Source organism: Colossoma macropomum, unplaced genomic scaffold (assembly GCF_904425465.1).
Source record: "Colossoma macropomum unplaced genomic scaffold, Colossoma_macropomum, whole genome shotgun sequence".
NCBI classification, from domain to species: domain Eukaryota; kingdom Metazoa; phylum Chordata; class Actinopteri; order Characiformes; family Serrasalmidae; genus Colossoma; species Colossoma macropomum.
In genome coordinates this window covers 4814124-4835904 of record NW_023494804.1, presented here as the reverse complement: position 1 = coordinate 4835904, position 21781 = coordinate 4814124, and the positions used below count along the sequence as shown (strand labels likewise).

Below are 21781 nucleotides of genomic sequence, written 5' to 3'. Positions count from 1 at the left end.
ACACTTTTATATTAGATATGTGGTGTTGGGGTGAACCCGAGGGGAGTAAAAGTGTGAAGGTGCTGTGTTCTTCACTCTGTTCTCCTCCTACATGGCCTGCTGTGTGTGTGTGTGTGTGTATATGTGTTTGTATATGTGTCTGTGTGTGTTGGTGGACAACATGGACAGGCTACTGACTGGCTATAGCTGCTTAAGGAGAACCCTACGCTGGCCACTTGTGATATTTTAAACATTTCGTATTTTTACATAAATTGTTATGGCTGTATTGATTTGATAAACAATGTGGTGGGTCCACCAGACCACTGAATAACAAACGCATCAACACCACACAAGGGTTAAAAGATCATTATACCTAACAAGTTGAAAGTCAGAGTTCAAAACACACTTGGACTAAAATGATTTTGCTCTGAGTGACCATCTAAAGTAATTATTTTTTATTTTATTAAAATAAATGATTAAATATTCAATTACATCACTACCAAAACAATAATAACACTACTTAAACTTTACCAGATATTTCAGTAGTGACCCTTTTGGTTGTGATAATTCTAGCTCATTTTGAGTAGAACTCAAAAATGATAGTCAGTACATGACTAGCAAACACAGCTTTGAACAGCTGCACACACACAAATGATTATAATATTCATCCTTACAACACAAAAAGTTGCAGAAAATATGTATTTCGGTAGTGACGGTTCTTAATGATCCTCACTGATTTTCAGACTTTGGGACACATTTACTTTAAAACAATGGGATCTAACTGCTCACCATGTGGCCATGAGGGATGCAGTCTCACTACTCGCTCTGACATGCAGGATTGTGGCTAAAATAAGGCTCCGATTTAAATTAAGCTCATGATAAATGTAAATATGTCAACTTCACTTCAAAAGAAATCAAGAATATCTTTAAAAAAAAGGAAAGAATGCACAAAAACAAACAAACTGTACTGTGTTATGTTTTCAAGTATAATTTTCATGAGTGCAAATGTAGGCTTTGGGACAAGAAAAAGTGTCCTGGCTCACTGCCTATTCCACCTCTGCTACTGAACTGAAATTTGTCTTGCCCGGAGCAGTGGGCAGCCCTATCCACAGCGCCCGGGGATCAGTTGGGGGTTAGGTGCCTTGCTCAAGGACACCTCAGTCACATGCTGTCAGCTCTGGGGATCAAATTGGCAATCTTCCGGTTACAGGGCCAGGACCCTAACCTACAGCCCATGCCTGTCTTGACCCAAACTGGCTCAAAGACTAGTTAAACTCTGCTACTGTAGTGAAAGGTGTAGCTACTTGTGGCCTAGTCAAACTGCAGTAGCGCGGTGAACACTGTCTCTGCTTGCGGCCGAGTTAATCTCTGCTACCACAGAGACAAGTATCCTGGCTTGCAGCCTTTCAGACTCCATTACAACACTGAAAAGTGTACCAGCCTGCAGACAGTGCAAATCTCTGGCTTTCGACTCTGCATTCAGCTAACAAAGTAAAAAAGAATCAACATGTGTAACGAGGCAGAATAACTTAGACACTCACGGTTAAAAAAAGAGAGTAACGCTTTAATGTTTGAGTTGTAATCCAAAAACGTGGTCAAAAAACCGGCAAAGGTCGAATCCAGCAAAGACACGAGACACCAAAAGACAAACAAAGTCCAAAGGCAAAAAGTCAAAACAGCAACAGAGATGGAGTCCCTAGAGACGTCTGAGCCTGAGCGATGCGTGGCAAAATGACTGTCAGCAATCCTATGTATTTTTTTTTTTTTAATGTTGCACTACATTCAAATTATTCTGAATGACTGTTTATATTATGATAACCCAACATAGTGGAATTTTTGATGAAATAGTGGATTTTCAAACAACATTAAATCATACTTGTGGCCAAGAACTTGCCATTCAAAAAAAAAATACTACAACAGTTACAATATGTCAACAACAGTTAAATAAGCCTCTGTGTTCTTGGTGAACGTAAAAGTAAATTACATTCTCATTTTTTTCCTTCTGGTTGTTCTGATTTCTCTGTCTATTTTAAAAGTAACTAAAGTGAATTCCCGTACATCACTACTGTTTGATGATATTCCATTGAGTCATTCAGTGTTTTATATCCTTTTCAGTAGATGGTTCCCCACCTAAGTAATGATGTTGCGTTGAATATCAGGCAAGTGAGTGATGTAAGAGACAAACTAGCCAATCCCATGTAAGTTGAGAGATTCATGCTTAGGTATAAAGTATCATGTCTCAAAGGCAAATCTCTCAGTTTAGCTTTACTGAACACCACTTCTGGATCAGTTCCTGTTAGCAGATCCATATCTGTATCAGATGAATAACAAGGACTATTCGCAAAACCTCACAGTTCAATACTGCTTTCCTGATAACAACTCATCTTGCAGGAAGGAGGTGCGAACAGGCCCTGCTTATATATTATTGTTCATTGTTCTCTCATGTGTGTCTGTGTTCACTGTGTTTCTGAACCTGCTGGTGATCATCTCCATCTCTCACTTCAAGCAGCTCCACACTCCAACCAACCTGCTCATCCTCTCTCTGGCTGTGGCAGATTTTCTAGTGGGACTGTTTGTTATGCCTGTGAATGTAATGCAATTGAAAGACTCATGTTGGTATCTTGGAAAAGTGGCATGCACTGTTTTTCCACTGATCAGTAATCTTTTAATGTCAGTATCTCTCTGTAGTCTAGTTTTCATTGCAGTTGATCAGTACATTGCTGTCTGTGACCCTCTACTTTATTCCACTAGAGTCACAGTTTGTAAAACCTCATTGTTAATAATTCTGGGCTGGTCTTTAAGTCTGTTTTATATCCTCCTGTATATGTGCTTTAATGATCATCTCCTTCAATCTCAGATATCCACTGAGTGTTATGGAGAGTGTGTCCTGGTCCTGAAATATTCCTGGGTGATGATTGACCTAGTCTTTTCATTTCTGACCCCTTGCTCTGTTATACTGGTCATGTATTCAATCATTTTTAATGTGGCAAGACGTCAAGCTAAAGCTGTTAGAGCTGTGCTGAACGCTGCCTCACAGCAACATGGGACAAAAGTTTCACACTCTTCCAAAACCAAAGCTGCAAAAAAATTAGGAATTGTCATTTTTGTTTATCTTGCTTGTTGGATACCATTTTATTTAAGTTCTCTGACAGTTGAAAATGTGACATCTTCATCAATAGTGTGGACTGTGTTTGGCTGGCTGACTGTTATGAACTCCTCTATAAACCCACTAATATATGCCATTTTCTATCAGTGGTTCAGAACATCAGTTAAGTATATTGTAACCTGTAGAATATTTGAAAACTCATCTTCAAGGTTTAATTTGTTTTCTGAAGGTGTTTAGTTCCAGACTGACTCCAAAGCTGGGACCACATTTACGACAAATAGAAAATCATGTCCCACCCCCTTCTCACCTCAGCTTGACTCTTTGATATAATCATTGTAATTTCGGGTCACAATGTTTCCCCATCACATTAGAGCCCAGATTGATACATTTATATATAATGTCTTTGTGTACCATTAAGGATCATTTATACATTAAATTTAAAATTCAATTTAAATAAAATTGAAATAAATGTAGATATATTTGTACTCCTGTAATAATATGTACAGTTTATAATACTGAATAAAAGCTGAGCGAATTATATTTACATTTATTTATTAGGGTATGAAACTTGAAGCAGAAGCATTTTTTTGTTCTTTGTTAATTATATACATTTTAAAATAAATACAAATCAGATGCAATCATGAAATTAGATTTGTTAAATCTTTAAACTTGTATTCATGTTGCATGGAAGGCAACTTTATGGCTTATCTGATGAAGAAAAAATGCACTATAATGACATTTTCAAAAGACCATTTAACCTAACAAGTTGAAAGCACACTTTGACTGACTTGGATGTAGATTAAAATGATTTTGCTCTGAGTGACCCTATAACTTAATTATTTTATTTAAATGAATGTTTGAACATTCAATTTTGTCACTACCAAAACAATTATAACACTACTCACACTTTACCAGGTGTTTCAGTAGTGACTGTTTTGGTAGTGATAGTTTTAGGTCATTTTGAATAGAACTCAAAAACAGTAGTCAGTACATGACTAGAATACACAGCTTTGAGTAGCTGCGCACACAAATGATTATAATATTTATACTTACAACACAAAAGGTGCAGAAAATGTGTATTTCAGTAGTGACAGTTCTTAATGATCCTCACTGATTTTCAGACTTTGGGACACATTTACTTTAAAACAATGGGATCTAACTGCTCACCATGTGGCCATGAGGGACAGGGATGCAGCCTCACTTCCTGCTTTCACTAAAATAAGGCTCCAATTTCAAAACTAAGCTTATGATATATATGTATAACTTATATATATGTATAAGAAAGTGCAAATTTAGGCTTTGGGACAGAAACTTCCCAAAAGAAAGTATCATAAAATATATATTGCACATTACTATTGCAATAATTAATGCTTTGGGCTTAAACAGATCATAACGTAATTCTTGTTAATAATAAAAGGTCTGAACTCAATAGTTTATTTATTTATTTATTTATTTATTATTTATTCAAATAGAGGGACTGCAGTTTTAACTAAGATCCAGATTTGATCCAGAAGGAAGCAAATTCTATTAACCTCCTTGACCAATAGTTTCTTTTTATGATTACATAAGTGTCGCCTAATTTAGTAGCATTGACTATAGGAGGAAATACACAAAAAAATAAAAATAAAAAATAAATAAAAAAAATACTAAAAAAGCCTAAATAATATATAATATAATATATATATATATATATATATATATATATATCATATATATATAACACACACACACACACACATACATATACATATATATATAAAAAAATTACTTTCTCAGTATTTCAGAATCTACTTATTCAATTACTTAAACATTTCTAGTCTACAATTACCTATTCATGATTTTAATTTATTTATTTATTTGCTATATATGTCCCATTTTTATACACATATTTGGTCTTGCTTTTATTATTATTTTATTTCATTTATTCATATTTATCTCATTTTATTTTATTTTTACTTACTTACTTAGACACATTTGGTCCTCTATAAAAGTCTCTTGCATTTTAGTTTTGTATATCTGAGAAGTGAACTGCAGCGCCCCCTCTAGGGCATGTGCAAAAATGGATGACCGCTTCCCTTCCTGATGCAGTGGTCAAAACTTAATCTATGCCTAAAGCCCTTCAAGGCTCCAGGATAGCTTGGCTTGACCCATCTTTCTTCAGGACATGATAGACAAGCATAAAGACTCTTCTCTGTCCTGACACTGGTGATGGTAAAACTTTCACTGACTGTCTGAACAGCAGACTCCCTCACTGTCTTCAGTGCCGTGAAGCACTTAAGCAAACATTGATCTAACACTGATCTGAAATGTATTGTGCTGTGCTTGTGCTATGTCTAATTTCTGTATGTTGAATCTTTCTTTCTATGTATCAGCACTGGCTTTTGCTTCTGGCAGCGCTTTAGCCCAAGAGAAGTTCAGATTTACAGTTGGTAAATGTTAGGCTAATGTTAGCCAGATAGTTAGCTTGCTAATGTGTGGCATATAATAGAAATACAGTGCTCCATGTGAATTTCAGGCAAAATATCCTTACAATGTAAATATCTTAGCTTTTTTATTTATTTATAATTCTTTATTTTGATTTTGTTTTTTTTTTTGTGAAGGATAACGTTTTATATTTATCTTTTTTATGTTTAGTTTTAATATATATGGTCTATATAGTAACAAGTAACAAACTGTAAAAAACCTTGTTAAGTACTTAACAAAGTTAATTACTTGCTTGTTAATTCTCTTCTTGTTACTTCTTCTCTTTTTCTTGAGTGCCCTGCTCTCCCTTTGCTGCTGTAACACTGAGAATTTCCCCGTTATGGGACTAATAAAGGATTCTCTTATCTTATCTTAAGAGCCTTTTAGTTTTGTTTCTCAGAGGACTCCGTCAGGGATCAATAAATGACCTTTTAAAGCGATGTTCTACGAGTTTTACGCAAAGGTACGGTGAAGAAGTGGGGTTCATTAGAGGTTCTTTTAAGGTCTTTTGCATTGGTGCAAAAAATCCTTTTGGGTCTGACTTTTATAGATTTCATAAGGCAGGCATCCCTGATGGTTGGTCACTCCGGTTACAGCAAATCCTTGTTGCCCTCACCTGACCGTCACTGTAATAATGTAATGTTGAATGTCAAATGAGTGATATTAGAAAAAAAGAAAACTAGCCACTCATACGTCAGTGAGAGGATCCAACTCATGTATAAAGAGACATGGCAAAAAGCCAAATCTGCCAGTACAGCAATGCTGGATGACACAACGAAATATATGTAAACTGGCAGCCTTGCGTCTAATTTAGATGGATAAGACAAACTACGGGCAAAACATCACAGTTCAGTACTGCTTTCCTGACAACGACTCATCTTGTAGAAAGGAGGTCCGAACAGGCTCTACTGATATATTGTTGTGTGTCTTTCTCTCATGTGTATCTGTGTGCACTGTGTTTCTGAATGTGCTGGTGATCATCTCCATCTCTCACTTCAAGCAGCTCCACACTCCAACCAACCTGCTCATCCTCTCTCTGGCTGCGGCAGATCTTCTCGTGGGGTCTGATTGTTATGCCTGTGAATATAATGAAATTAAGAGACTCCTGTTGGTATCTTGGAAAATTGGCATGCTCTATTTCTGAGCTAATCACTGGCCTCTCAACAGCAGCATCTCTCTGTAGCCTCATTTTAATTGCAGTTGATCGCTACATTGCTGTCTGTGACCCTCTGCTTTATTCCACTAGAGTCACAGTTTGCAAAATGTCTGTGGTGATAATTCTTGGCTGGTCTTTTTGCCACTTGTACATGATCATCTATTTTTACTTTAATGACCATCTTCTTCAATCGCAGATATCCACTAGATGCTACGGAGAGTGTGTAGTGTTTATAAAATATTCCTGGATGATTACTGACCTGGTAATTCTTTTTCTTGCTCCTTGCTCTATTATACTGGTCTTGTACTCAATTATTTTTAAAGTGGCAAGACGTCAAGCTAAAGCTGTTCGAGCTGTGATGAACACTTCAATCAAACAAGGGGACAAAGTTTCAAGCTCTTCTGAAACCAAAGCAGCAAAAACACTTGGAATTGTTATTTTTGTTTATCTTGCTTGCTGGATACCATTTTATATAAGTTCTCTGTTAAGTGAAAATGTAACTACTTTATCAATGGTGTGGACTGTGTGTGTCTGGCTAATATGCATCAACTCCTCTGTGAATCCGTTAATTTATGCCATATTCTATCCATGGTTTAGAGCATCAGTTAAGTATATAATCAGTTGTAGAATATTTGAATCCTCATCTTCAAGATTTAATTTGCATAGAGAACATTCTTAACTTAAGGCCCATGTTCAGGTTAGTGTTGTGAACACAGGCCTAGAATATCTGTTTACTACTGCATCTGTAGTGTAAACTCTACTACACAATCCTGTAGGGATGTTTTTAATATCACTCTGTCATCTCTTATAATGATTTTTATTGTGCTTATATGTGCGTACAATGCAATATTACATTTTTTAGCGTTTTATGGCTGTTCAGTTTGAGTTTAGTTTGACGAGATCAAGTGATGTGCTGTTTATTTACTTAACCTGTAATGATGTGCCAGAAAAAAAGATGAGCATGTAATGATAAATGAGCAAATTCATGACTTAACATATTTATGCATCACCAAAATTATGGGCTTATAACCAATAGGACACGTTTCTTTCTCTCAAAAAAGGTACTAAACTTGCTAAGAATATTAGAAAATGTATCATTCTTGTTTAAATGACGTATCATTTGATATTAACTGGTTGAGATTTGTGTTGTTTAATTATAAAAGCATTTATACGCATTATGAGCTTACTATAAGTAATGCAATCTGCTAAAGGTAAACCACTACTTTACATGATAAATAAACCCTTTTGTAAAAGCATGGCCAAAACAAAAGTATGTATTCTCAGTTTAAATAAATATGCAACAAACTAATAGTTTAATACATTTGCTAAAATAATTGGGGTAATCATTTTGCATGACAGTGCAATTTCAAGTCATTACTTTGTATATTTAAAAATCATTAGTTACTATAGTTTTATATTGTCTAACTTATCTATTCACCATTATTTAATAATGATGTGTCCCACCAAGTTGATGTGAATATATGTGGGTAATGTATTAATTTATCATGAACTTATGTACAGGGTGTAACCAGAAAACATATACCAAAATATACAGACAATATATATATATATATATATATATATATATATATATATATATATATATATATATATATATATATATATATGTAAACTATTAAATCTATAAACATAATGAAATGAAAAAATATATATAATTTTAGTCACTCCATGCATGTGCCCTGAAACACTTGAGGGTTTCTGCTGGATGAGAGAAGCATCTGTGCTAATTTGATACCATCCAATCTTTCCTTTGTTATGCCTTTTTTATCCATCGCTTCTATCACAGAAACAAAACATTCCCAAAGGCTAAAATCCCATTAAACAATGGTAAAGCCAGTGAATAACATTGGAAGGTATGTGGATTAGCAAAGCTTCTTTTATGTCTGAAAAAAAAAAATAATAATAATAATTCATGTTCAAGAAATATGTGCATGTTTTAATTGTTCTACAGCATTTATTTGCAGTCTTTTTTTAAGGACTCTTACTTTGAAGGCTAGGCTATCCCAGTGCTGTATTCTGTGTAGATTAGGAAGTACTGTGCAGATGTGAGTGCAGGGCCAATGGCTAAGAGAGCAGGACGTAGCTCAGCTTGGAGCGAACTAATAAAGCCAAGTTGAGCTTATGTACAGCATAGCTGTGGCCAAGAACAGCTCCTTAAAAGCACCACCACTTGTGTAAAAGCTGTGTCTATTTTCATAGTAGTGAATGCTACAATTGGTGTTTAGACAAAAATAAAAAAAACGTTTTGTCAGGGGAGGCAGTCTGACAAGTCAACTGCAGCTAAGCTAAACTACACAGCTCAGAAGGATTATGGAGTGGTCTGTTTGTGTGAAAATAGAAGAGGATGACATCAAGTTGGCTTCTTCAACAGCACTGCTGCGATCGTGGGAAAGCTGGACTGGCCATGAGTACAGTGGGAGTGCTGTGGTGGCGAGAGGAGGAGAGCAGAGTCTGACCACATCGGCTAGCTTGGAGGCTAACTGCCATTGCACTGACTTTCACGATGTCATCAAATAATCCGAGCATGGATGTAATTGTGCATCATTCTAGACTTCAGCACTGTAATTAGAAAATCTGAGCACAGATATAAACAAAGACAGGTGAGCCGTTAAGAGCCATAGCTAATAATATTGAGACTTTCAGCTAGACAGGCTTATGTTAACATGCCACTTTCAGTCATGGTGCCGTCTCCAATTGAGTTACATATCTACACAGAGCTGTCCCACCCTCACAACTTGCAAGAGGCCCTGGAGAGAGAAATGATATTATCAGCAGCTTCAAAGTGCATACCGTTCCTGCAGTTGGAACTGTTGAGGCATCAAGTGAGTCCAAAGTCGGCATGAGCATGGGAACTGACAGAACTGATCTGAGCGCTGGCCATACAGTCAGTGGCATGGGACCAGTGGTGGTGGACGTGCAGTCAGATGGAACATCTGTCTAAGGCTTGTCCACTGGCCATACCTTTACAGCCATTGGCATAGGTTCACCAGTGTTGGGCATGTGGCCAGTCAGGACATCTGTCTAGAGATTGTCCACTGTGGGTGAAATCAGTGGGAAGAAGACAGTGGCCATGGTGGGATGAACATCACTGCCACAACTGAGTTCCATGCAATGCTCTGGGTGGCCAGTCACAGTGGCCTGGCCAGAAGTGGTACCTGCTGTGTTCGAGCTGGAAGACACGTCAGTTCATCTCCATACTGTGAACGCTGAGTTAGCACCAATCATGGATAGGGGATGGCTGACGCTGACAGTCAGGGGCAAGAAGATGCGCCACTTAGTATGGATAGCTGAAGTTCAAAATGTGTATTCTGGGTCTAGACTTTTTGCCAAACCATGGGTGCCAAATGGACCTACAACGTGCCACACTGGATGCCACTGGATGCCCAGTGCACAGTGTATTGGTCTCTGACCCTGCCTTCCTTAATTCTAATACATCTATTCCAGCCAATCGGGGACTTGGCAGGAGGTTGATTAGCTGGAGCAGTTATGACAAATAGTGGTTGGAAATAAGTTCTGCAGGAAGGTAGTGCTCCACAACCAGTGATGGAAACACGCAGTATAAAAGCTGGTTGGAGGACCTCCATGGCCGGAGAGCACTGTCAGATTGAAGGCAGCATGGCTTTTCCTGGGCAGTGCACATATCAGCACCCCCACAAGCACTGACAACCGAGAGAATGTTGGAAAGAGCAGAAGGTGGCCGAGAGGAGTGCTGCTGCTGCTGTCGTTGATCCTAGTTCCACTGGGCTGTGAACTGTGAGAAGTGAACCGTACCCCGGAGAACAACACGGAGCTGGTCGTACCATGCTGTGACCAGTACACAGTAAAGAAAAGACCATTGCAATAATCACATGCTCCACTTTCTTCTATCTGTTCTGGCACACTGTTGGAGAAGATGCCATGGAGTTGGTGTTCAGCTGCCTGCCAGAGCCAGTCAGTGCAATTAAAGGAGGGGTTGGCCCTCGGTTCATTTCAAAGACTTTGTGGTCCTCGGACTAATAAAGTCAAGTTGAGCTTATGTATGGTGTACCTGTGGCCGACAACAGCTCCTTAAGAGCACTATGGCTTGTGCAAAAGCTGTATCTTCTTTCATAGCAGTGAATGATACAATATTCTGTGGACTATGTAGCCTAAGCAATGTGAACTGCACTGAGAAAATCCGAACAAGATAAGAGGATGGTTAAAATGGAAACACTTTGAACGCCTGTTTTATCTTGTGAAATCAAGATTAATTTTAGCCCAAATGGACTCTTCTGTTTCTGTCTTATGTGGGACAGAAAGGGAAAAAAAAAACAAAAAAACAATCAAGTTCTGAACCTAATATTACTAATATGTGCGAAGAATCATTTTGGATTAAAGCCAAACAAGACTGACTGTTAATTTGGGAGAAAATGTCTATCGTTTGAAACAAATAAACAAAGACAGCACAGAGCAAACTTCGAGGTTCACGGTGTTTCAGCATTGTGCAACTTTGACATAAAAAGCATTGCAGAGCCAGGCAGGTTAGTTGGATCTGTAAGCAGGGGTAAAAGGCTCAGGATTTCAGTGAGACACTAACAATGCTGTGCAAAGAGTGGAGAGAGAGAGTGAGAGAGCATTTGTAGAAGAGTTGATGAAGGAAAATTGGGGACAGGTGTGTGTGTGTGTGTGTGTGTGTGTGTGTGTATGTGTGTGTGTGTGTGCGTCACTGTCTGGGCAACAGTTACTATGTGGGAGATGAGTACCTCTGGTGGGCATGTTGGGAGTTGCACATAACAGTTAGTTTATGCACATACTTTTTTTCTCTGGTTTTATTCTGTGAGAAACAAATAAAAACAATTTTTTTTTGTTTCAATAAGTGCTCTTCAGGGATAATGCCTTGTGATGTTTTTCAGTGATTTAATTGATAAATAATTTACTCCTTCTCCACTGTAAATTAATGATATAGTATATAAAGTATATAATGATATATATATTAACTGATGATTTGTGAGCATATATTTACATCATCACTTTACTTGGGGGGGACACATTATAATGAATTAATGATTAATTTAGACACCATCATATGATGAATAATTATAACGACTAATAATGCACAAATATATTAAGCAATGACTTGTCATGTATGATTATCAAATGTATCATTACACACTTTCCCTGGCACATCATTAATTCTTAAGTTGATTAGCATCCTATTGCAGTCTCTTGAAACTGCAGCCCTTGACACATAATTTTATTAACATTTTTTCAAATTAACAGATTTTGGATCATTTCTAACTTGTGTCCTATTAGACAGTATTCATGAAGGTGACTTTTTGATAGGGGCGTTACCATAAAGTTGTTGCTTGTTGTGGCTGGACTAGGAGCATGTGTGTAGAAAAAGCTTGTTGATGTGTTTCTCTAATTAAAAGGACACTTGAATTTACCAGTTCCTATGTTTCTTACCAGAGTCTTTCGTTGAGGGCCCAAAGTATGTGTGAGTGATGAATGGATCCAAGTTATAAGTCTGTCTCAAAACTCTCAGGAACATAAATCTTTTCTTCAGGACATTGATCAGGAACAGAAATATTCTCTAACACCTTTTCTATCTCCTCATCTACGAACCAGTGAATAGATGAAATCTGAACATGTGGTGGCAGGATGTTATCAGGGATTTGCTTATTGTCTCCATCATCTTTCTCCTGGTAGATCCTGGACAGTGCATCAGCTTTGGTATTACGTGACCCAGGGCGAAAAGATATGTTAAAACTAAACATTGAAAAGAATAATGACCATCTTGCTTGACGGGGATTCAGACGTTTAGTGGAGCAAAGATATTCAAGGTTCTTGTGGTCAGTTCCCAGACAGCAAATGTACACTGCGCCTGATTAGGGCCAAATGTAGCGCTGCATCCGGTCCGGATCTGCAAAGCAGAGCTGGCCCAGTGTCTTTTTGCACAACGGCCCAATACCGGAACTGATCTGTTTTACAGATCTGCGCCAAAACAGATTAAAAACTGGCCCAGATGAGCAAAGAACAGCATTACATCTGGCCCTGAATTGGTGCAGGTTTGAATATTATCTTCATATCTGGCCCGAATGTGGCACAGACCCAGTTCAGAAGAGGTCCAAGCTCTGCACCGGATCCGTTCCAGAGTCAACAGCAGCTCCATATCCCATATAATTATTCACAAATCATTAATAATGAATGTTTTCAAAAAACGGTAAATTCAAAAAGGGAAACATAAAACCAAATACCTCAAAAAAAGTTTATTGAATGTCATTATGTTTTCAACACAGCATTTTTTTGAAAAATGAATTCAAACAAGAATACAATGCCAGTACTGAGGTGTAAAGCAAAAAATCCTGCTATTAAAGAAGCGATAATTAGCTGCTTTGTTTTCAATTGTAGAGACTGATAAACTCTGCTCATGTCATCACAATAATAAAGGGTAACTGGCAATCTGAATACTAAATACTACCATGCTGAGTTTTACAATGTCAAATTAAGAAATGTGACCATTGAGAAGTGACAATTGTATCAGTGAAGCACAGTTCAACTAAAATGAATGAGTATAAAACAATTCAATATAAAGTACTACAATATAAAATAATACCAGCAAATATTGTTAAGTGTTAACATAATTTCCAGCCTCTTAACAATCATTACTGGTATCAGTCACAGTTTTCATATTGGTTGGGCTCTAATCCATGTTTTGGAATTCAAATCACTTAAAATTCTTACGATTCATCACTGCTGTGGTCAACAGCTGAACGGTGAACTGAATGGTAACGATCTTTACAACCTTTTTTTCAAGCTCTCATTGAGGAAGCCCATTATTTACAGTTACCATCCAGTACCTGCTTCAGCCAACCCTACATTAAACTGAACCAAGTGTGCTGCTGATGAAATTGAACAAATCCATGCAATGACTGGTGCTGCAGCAAGAAAGCAGGAACAAAAAAAAACAAAAAAACAATGTTCTTAACTGTTTTCGTCTATCCAACATATTAATAACGTTACTTAAAACAGGGCTGTCACTATCGATTATTTTAGTAACTGAATAATCTAGCGATTTCTCCTAGATTTAATCTAGATTTTTTGATGTACACTGAAATTGTAATAGCCATTACAATTACAACACTGAAAATAAATGATAAGAATGAGTCTGCTGCCAGAGGAGTACTGGCACTACTGTGCCATTAAGAGTCGACCAAGTCATTGGTTGGCCCAAATCAGCCAATATTTACAGCCCACAGTTTTATTGGGGTCATGACCTTTCAAAGGGTGGGTGAAACCTTAGAAGAAAAATGTTCACCCTATGGCAGACATGGAGGAAGTTGGATATAAAGAAGTGGTGAAAGAGGTTGGTTACAGAGGAAAACAACAGAGGCCAGTCTAGATAAAGTGGCTAAAAAAGGGCGTGAAAGAGGCTGGCCCTGGCAGAGAGATGTAGAAGGCTGACCCTTGCAGACAGGTGTAGGAGGCTGGCCCTGGCAGAGAGGTGTAGGAGGCTGACCCTTGTGGACAGGTGTAGGAGGCTGGCCCTGGTGGCGAGAGGTGTAGGAAGCTGGCCCTGGTGGGGAGAGGTGTAGGAGGCTGGCCCTGGCAGAGAGGTGTAGGAAGCTGGCCCTGGTGGGGAGAGGTTTAGGAGGCTGGCCCTGGTGGAGAGGTGTAGGAGGCTGACCCTTGTGGACAGGTGTAGGAGGCTGGCCCTGGTGGCGAGAGGTGTTACTTGGCTGGCCCTGGCGGGGAGAGGTGTAGGAGGCTGGCCCTGGCGGGGAGAGGTGTAGGAGGCTGGCCCTGGTGGGGAGAGGTGTAGGAAGCTGGCCCTGGTAGGGAGAGGTGTAGGAGGCTGGCCCTGGCGGGGAGAGGTGTAGGGGGCTGGCTGGCCCTGGTGGGGAGAGGTGTAGGAGGCTGGCCCTGGCGGAGAGGTGTAGGAAGCTGGCCCTCGTAGGGAGAGGTGTAGGAGGCTGGCCCTCGTAGGGAGAGGTGTAGGAGGCTGGCCCTCGTAGGGAGAGGTGTAGGAGGCTGGCCCTGGCGGGGAGAGGTGTAGGAGGCTGGCCCTGACGGAGAGGTGTAGGAAGCTGGCCCTGGTGGGGAGGTGTAGGAAGCTGGCCCTGGTGGGGAGAGGTGTAGGAGGCTGACCCTTGTGGACAGGTGTAGGAGGCTGGCCCTGGCGGGGAGAGGTGTAGGAGGCTGGCCCTGGCGGGGAGAGGTGTAGGAGGCTGGCTGGCCCTGGCGGGGAGAGGTGTAGGAAGCTGGCCCTGGCGGCGAGAGGTGTAGGAGGCTGGCCCTCGTGGGGAGAGGTGTAGGAGGCTGGCTGGCCCTGGCGGGGAGAGGTGTAGGAAGCTGGCCCTGGTGGGGAGAGGTGTAGGAGGCTGGCCCTGGCGGGGAGAGGTGTAGGAGGCTGGCTGGCCCTGGCGGGGAGTGGTGTAGGAAGCTGGCCCTGGCGGGGAGAGGTGTAGGAGGCTGGCCCTGGCGAGGAGAGGTGTAGGAGGCTGGCCCTGGCGGGGAGAGGTGTAGGAGGCTGGCTGGCCCTGGCGGGGAGTGGTGTAGGAAGCTGGCCCTGGCGGGGAGAGGTGTAGGAGGCTGGCCCTGGCGAGGAGAGGTGTAGGAGGCTGGCCCTGGCGGGGAGAGGTGTAGGAGGCTGGCTGGCCCTGGCGGGGAGAGGTGTAGGAGGCTGGCTGGCCCTGGCGAGGAGAGGTGTAGGAGGCTGGCTGGCCCTGGCGGGGAGAGGTGTAGGAGGCTGGCTCTGGCGGGGAGAGGTGTAGGAGGCTGGCTGGCCCTGGTGGGGAGAGGTGTAGGAAGCTGGCCCTGGTGGGGAGAGGTGTAGGAGGCTGACCCTTGTGGACAGGTGTAGGAGGCTGGCCCTGGCGGGGAGAGGTGTAGGAGGCTGGCCCTGGTGGGGAGAGGTGTAGGAGGCTGGCCCTGGCGGGGAGAGGTGTAGGAGGCTGGCTGGCCCTGGCGGGGAGAGGTGTAGGAGGCTGGCTCTGGCGGGGAGAGGTGTAGGGGGCTGGCTGGCCCTGGTGGGGAGAGGTGTAGGAGGCTGGCTGGCCCTGGCGGGGAGAGGTGTAGGAAGCTGGCCCTGGTGGGGAGAGGTGTAGGAGGCTGGCCCTGGCGGGGAGAGGTGTATGAGGCTGGCTGGCCCTGGCGGGGAGAGGTGTAGGAGGCAGCTTGCCCTGGCAGGGAGAGGTGTAGGAGGCTGGCCCTGGCGGGGAGAGGTGTAGGAGGCTGGCCCTGGCGGGGAGAGGTGTAGGAGGCTGGCTGGCCCTGGCGGGGAGAGGTGTAGGAAGCTGGCCCTGGTGGGGAGAGGTGTAGGAGGCTGGCCCTGGCGGGGAGAGGTGTAGGAGGCTGGCTGGCCCTGGCGGGGAGAGGTGTAGGAAGCTGGCCCTGGCGGGGAGAGGTGTAGGAGGCTGGCCCTCGTGGGGAGAGGTGTAGGAGGCTGGCTGGCCCTGGCGGGGAGAGGTGTAGGAAGCTGGCCCTGGTGGGGAGAGGTGTAGGAGGCTGGCCCTGGCGGGGAGAGGTGTAGGAGGCTGGCTGGCCCTGGCGGGGAGAGGTGCAGGAGGCTGGCTGGCCCTGACAGGGAGTGGTGTAGGAAGCTGGCCCTGGCGGGGAGAGGTGTAGGAGGCTGGCCCTGGCGAGGAGAGGTGTAGGAGGCTGGCCCTGGCGGGGAGAGGTGTAGGAGGCTGGCTGGCCCTGGCGGGGAGAGGTGTAGGAGGCTGGCCCTGGCGGGGAGAGGTGTAGGAGGCTGGCTGGCTGGCCCTCGCGGGGAGAGGTGTAGGAAGCTGGCCCTGGTGGGGAGAGGTGTATGAGGCTGGCTCTGGTGGGGAGAGGTGTAGGGGGCTGGCTGGCCCTGGTGGGGAGAGGTGTAGGAGGCTGGCCGGCCCTGGCGGGGAGAGGTGTAGGAAGCTGGCCCTGGTGCGGAGAGGTGTAAGAGGCTGGCCCTGGCGGAGAGATGTAGGAGGCTGGCTGGCCCTGGCGGGGAGTGGTGTAGGAAGCTGGCCCTGGTGGGGGGAGGTGTAGGAGGCTGGCCCTGGCGGGGAGATGTGTAGGAGGCTGGCCCTGGCGGGGAGAGGTGTAGGAGGCTGGCTGGCCCTGGTGGGGAGAGGTGTAGGAGGCTGGCCCTGGTGGGGAGAGGTGTAGGAGGCTGGCCGGCCCTGGCGAGGAGAGGTGTAGGAGGCTGGCCGGCCCTGGCGAGGAGAGCGGTAGGAGGCTGGCCGGCCCTGGCGGGGAGAGGTGTAGGAGGCTGGCTGGCCCTGGCAAGGAGAGGTGTAGGAGGCTGGCCCTGGTGGGGAGAGGTGTAGGAGGCTGGCTGGCCCTGGCGAGGAGAGGTGTAGGAGGCTGGCCCTGGCGGAAAGAGGTGAAAGAGGCTGGCCCTGGCGGAGAGGTTTTGGAGGCTGGCCCTGGCGGGGGAGAGGTGTAGGAGACTGGCCCTGGCGGAGAGGTGTAGGAGGCTGGCCCTGGCGGGGGAGAGGTGTAGGAGACTGGCCCTGGCGGAGAGGTGTAGGAGGCTGGCCCTGGCGGGGGAGAGGTGTAGGAGACTGGCCCTGGCGGGGGAGAGGTGTAGGAGGCTGGCCCTGGCGGGGAGAGGTGTAGGAGAATTGCCCTGGTGGAGAGCTGTAGGAGGCTGGCCCTGGCGGAGAGGCAAAATTTGTTTTTAACCTAGACAATTAAATAGAAGATGCTAACGGTAATTTGTTTTAACAGAACTAAAATTGTCTGTACTCCTCTACCATTAAGCTTATTTGATTGTCAAATTGAATAAAATATTTAAAAATAAATGTAATAATTTAAACAAATGTAATAATTTGTGATAGCTGATCTCATATGTGCAGATAGTAAGTAAAGTAATGATTAACTTACCTCAAAGTCAGCAGCAAACTTTACAGGTCAATATCAACGGATGACTGTAGACCGCTGAGCAGGAAAAAAGAAAGGGGAATGTTTTTTAATTAGGCGCGTCTGTTTTATATATCGGGCCTTGGCCTGAGCCCAGTAAGAGTTACCAAGCTACCGCAGTAACAGCCCATAATGACGGTAAAACACGGTCTTTTATTGGTTTATTTAATGCAAACCACAGCGTGAAACAGTATTCCAACACGTTAACATGACTGAGCTGCGGTAGTTAAACACGCTCAGTGCTGCAGGCAGCTGCATGTATGTTTAAAAACACCGGCTGCGTTACTGTGACCGTTTTAGGACCACCTCAGACCACCACGGCCATGTCTCAGCTTTCACACAATCAGTCTACACACACCACATCGGACGGTAAAGTTCGTGTGACATTCGCAATTACGTTCTGTGTTATTAGATTAATTACACTTTCAAAAACACACCTTACAAAACACACCTTACCTCAAATGCAGCAGCAAGTTTTACAGTCAAAGTCAACTGACGACTGCAGAGGACTAAGGGGGGAAAAAGGGAGGGGCAAATTTTAAATGAGGCACAATTGTTAAATGAGGCGCGTCTGAGCCCGCTTACCGGCAGTGTGTCTAGTGCTGTTAACAGTTACTTGGCCCAAATGTGGCACAAGTCCACAATGCAGATGCGACTGCTAGGAGGACTTTGTGACGGCCAAGGTAATCCGGCCCGAACATGCTTGCTGTCTGGGTTAGAACAGTGAATGGATAATTAGCCCCCTCTAACAAATGTCTCCAATCCTCCAATGCTGGTTTCACTGCCAAGAGCTCTCAACTTTGTACTACCATCGCTTCATGTATGGGTTTGCTGACATAGCTGCACCATTACACCAGCTCACAGAGAATGGTGCTGTCTTCCAATAAGGCGAGGAAGATGATTGCGGGTTTGCTCCCTTCCACGCCCAGCTATGTGAGGCACCAGTACTGGCATTCCCCAGGGTAGGCAGTGAGATCGTCATATGCATGGACACCCGCAATAAGGACATCAGTGCTGTCCACTACAGGAATTAGAGAGCAGTCGCCTAATACTACTGACATCTGAATGGAGGCCCCTTCATTTTGTGTATCTCGCTGACCTCGCTCTTGCAGTTCAAGGAGCCTGAAGAGCAGGTTGTGAGGTGGATCGCAGCCATACAGGAGTTTTACTTCACCATCTGGCACTATGCTGGGTGCCTGCATGGTTATGCTGATGCCCTGTCCAACTGCCTGGAACACTGTTAAAGAGTGCTGGTACTGTGAACAATTGGAGAGTTGCTTCCTGTGATACCAGCCTTAATGTGGTGTGCTCCAACGAGTTCTGCAGTGCAGGGATGGCTCTGATGGGATGCAAGCCAGATTAGACAGACCTAATGCCACACAGGCCCACACAGGCCCACTGCTTTTCACTAGCTGAGACAGACTTCTGATGTATGACAAGCTGCTGTGTCATGTGTGGGAGGAACCAGTGCAACACAAAGTTCGCAGAAGACTGCGTGTGCTGCATGTGCGGTGCATGAAGTGGCTGGCATGGGACTCTTCAATATTGGCAAGAACCTGAAGCATTTACAGCATAGGTTCTTATCCCTGAGCTGCCACATGGATTTGGAGCTGTACGTGCATTGCTGCTACCTATGCAGAGGAGGGAAGGGACCACCACAGCCATTCCCAGTGCTGCTGCATTCGCTCCATTCCAGCACACCCATCGAGAGAGAGAGGGTGTCCTGGACCCTTTCTCCACCACCGACGCTGGGAGCCACTGCATTCTCAAGGCGAAGTGAGCCATACTGTTTTGAACCTGGCTTTTGTGTTCTGTCTTTGGCCTTATGGATTTGCCTAATGTGTGTCTTCCTTTCTGTTTTTCACCCCTGCTTGTGTTCACTGACAGTTGGACTGCCTTTCATTTTAAAGTATTGAAAGGACAGTCCCTTGAGATGCAGCAACTTATTTTCAAGGGGGTCCCAGAATAAAGCCACTCAGCACTTGCAACCTACTCACATGGCCCATTTGTTTCAGTAGACATAAATTTAGATCAATGCGAAGACTCCTTTGTTTAGTTCAGTTTGGCTTTTCCTTCACTTACAAGAATGTCAGTGATGTTTTTAGTTTAGTTTACCCCAGGTCACAATTGTCTGGTGCCCAGGCAGAATTTTGTGCTGTGCCATTGAGCCCTGGCCAACCACTGCAGGGAAGCTGTGGAAGATTGTTCATGTAAAAAGTACACAGACATTACCACCTTGTTCCCAAAACACAACAGGTCACTAGCAGTTTTGAAGCTTATTATTTTCACGTATGAAGAAAACATTCTCTGATGTTTAATTCCCTCAAAAACTGTATTTATGACATTAACTAAGATTAATGGTTGTCAACTCAGGGATGAAAACAGGTGCTATAAACTATTATTTGCAACAAACTAATTTCTTTTTGGCTGACAGTGGCTGTAAATAATACCTCTGTGATGTAATGATGTAATATTAGAGACTAGCCAATCATATATTAGTAGGAGGTTTCATATTATGGTATAAAAAGACAAGACAAAGAAAGCTGAATCTCTCAGGTAGGCATTACTGGACAACACAAGAAGATCAGTTCCAGTTGGCAGATCTGCATTTATTTGAGATGGATAGAACAGACTATAGACAAAACATCACGGTTCAGTATTGCTTTCCTGACAACAACTCATCTTGCAGAAAGGAGGTCCAAACAGGCCCTGGGAATTTATTGCTGTATGTTTTTCTCTCATGCATCTCAGTGTTCACTGTGTTTCTGAACCTGCTGGTGATCATCTCCATCTCTCACTTCAAGCAGCTCCACACTCCAACCAACCTGCTCATCCTCTCTCTGGCTGCGGCAGATCTTCTCGTGGGGCTGTTTGTCATGCCTGTGAAAATAATGCAGCTATTTGACACTTGCTGGTATCTTGGAAAACTGGCATGCTCTATTTCTAAAATAATCATTGGCATCTCAGTGTTGGCATCTCTCTGTAACCTGGTTTTCATTTCAATTGATAGGTACATTGCTATCAATGACCCTCTGCTGTATTCAAGCAGAGTCACTGTCTGTAAAATGTCTTTGTGCATATTTCTAGGCTGGTCTTTTGTTTTACTCTATGTCATTTTATTTATGTACTTTAATGACCACCTCACTCCATCTCAGATGTACACCCAGATGTTATGGAGAGTGTATAGTGTTTGTCAAATTTTCATGGGTGATTGCTAACATGATAGTTTTTTTCCTAACTCCTTGCTCTATTATACTGATCTTGTATTCAGTCATTTTTAATGTGGCGAGACGTCAAGCTAAAGCTGTTAGAGCTGTGATAAATGGTGCCTTAAACAAACAAGGAGCTAAAGTTTCAAGCTCTTCTGAAACTAAAGCAGCAAAAACGCTGGGAATTGTTATTTGTTTTTATCTTTCTTTCTGGATACCATTTTATATAAGTTCTCTATCAGTTTCAAGCTTGACATCTTTGTCAATGGTGTGGACTGTGTTCACTTGGCTAATGTTCATTAACTCTTTTGTTAACCCCCTAATTTATGCCATATTCTATCCATGGTTCAGACAATCAGCTAAGTATATTTTAACTTGTAGAATAGTTAAATCCTCATCGTCAATGTTTGATTTATATAGAGAACATTCTTAACTTAATATTGGTATAGCTGAGGCCTCTTCAAAGTCATTGCCCTTATTCAGGACAGAATCCAAGAAATTCTGCTTATTTTTGCTTTAAATTACACAGCATTGTAAAATGTACTTTTAAAATTTGATATAGTTTCATCACACTGATCAGATGCTGTGGATAATGTATAATTATTTCTTTCTATTTCATTTCTTAACATGTTGGCTTTTTTGATCTCATGTATCTATAAAACGAATCTTTATTCTGTTTTGTGTATTATCATATGCCTTTTTTCTTGATATAGATGAAATGCTTAAATGTTTTGAAATCTTCTCCTAACAGTACACTTTTGCTTTACTCTGGGGGTTACTAGTGGGTACAGTGGTTAAATTATCTCTGCTTAATTACATCAGTTCTCCACAAACATTCAGTTGAGCAATGGTATGGATTTTACCTTACCCAAAACCTGAAAAAAAGCTTTTATTTTTAATCATTAAAAGCTGTACATACAGATTTTGTTTATGGTAAAATCCACACCATTGTAATAAAATAATTGAAAGGATTTCATTGTACGTATG

At 42.8% G+C, this 21781-nt stretch overlaps 1 protein-coding gene and 2 pseudogenes across 1 annotated transcript; all 3 read left to right on the top strand.

Annotated features, from left to right (window-relative positions):
• Window positions 1-2299: 2299 nt before the first annotated feature.
• LOC118825051 (trace amine-associated receptor 13c-like) lies at window positions 2300-3322 on the top strand. The gene is made up of 2 exons (XM_036595549.1): window positions 2300-2377; window positions 2489-3322. Exons 1-2 carry the CDS (start codon window positions 2300-2302, stop codon window positions 3320-3322), a joined length of 912 nt encoding a protein of 303 aa, XP_036451442.1.
• A 3040-nt stretch (window positions 3323-6362) lies between these two features.
• Window positions 6363-7657, top strand: LOC118825073 (annotated as a pseudogene).
• Window positions 7658-20203: 12546 nt separating this feature from the next.
• Window positions 20204-21227, top strand: LOC118825050 (annotated as a pseudogene).
• Window positions 21228-21781: the final 554 nt, after the last annotated feature.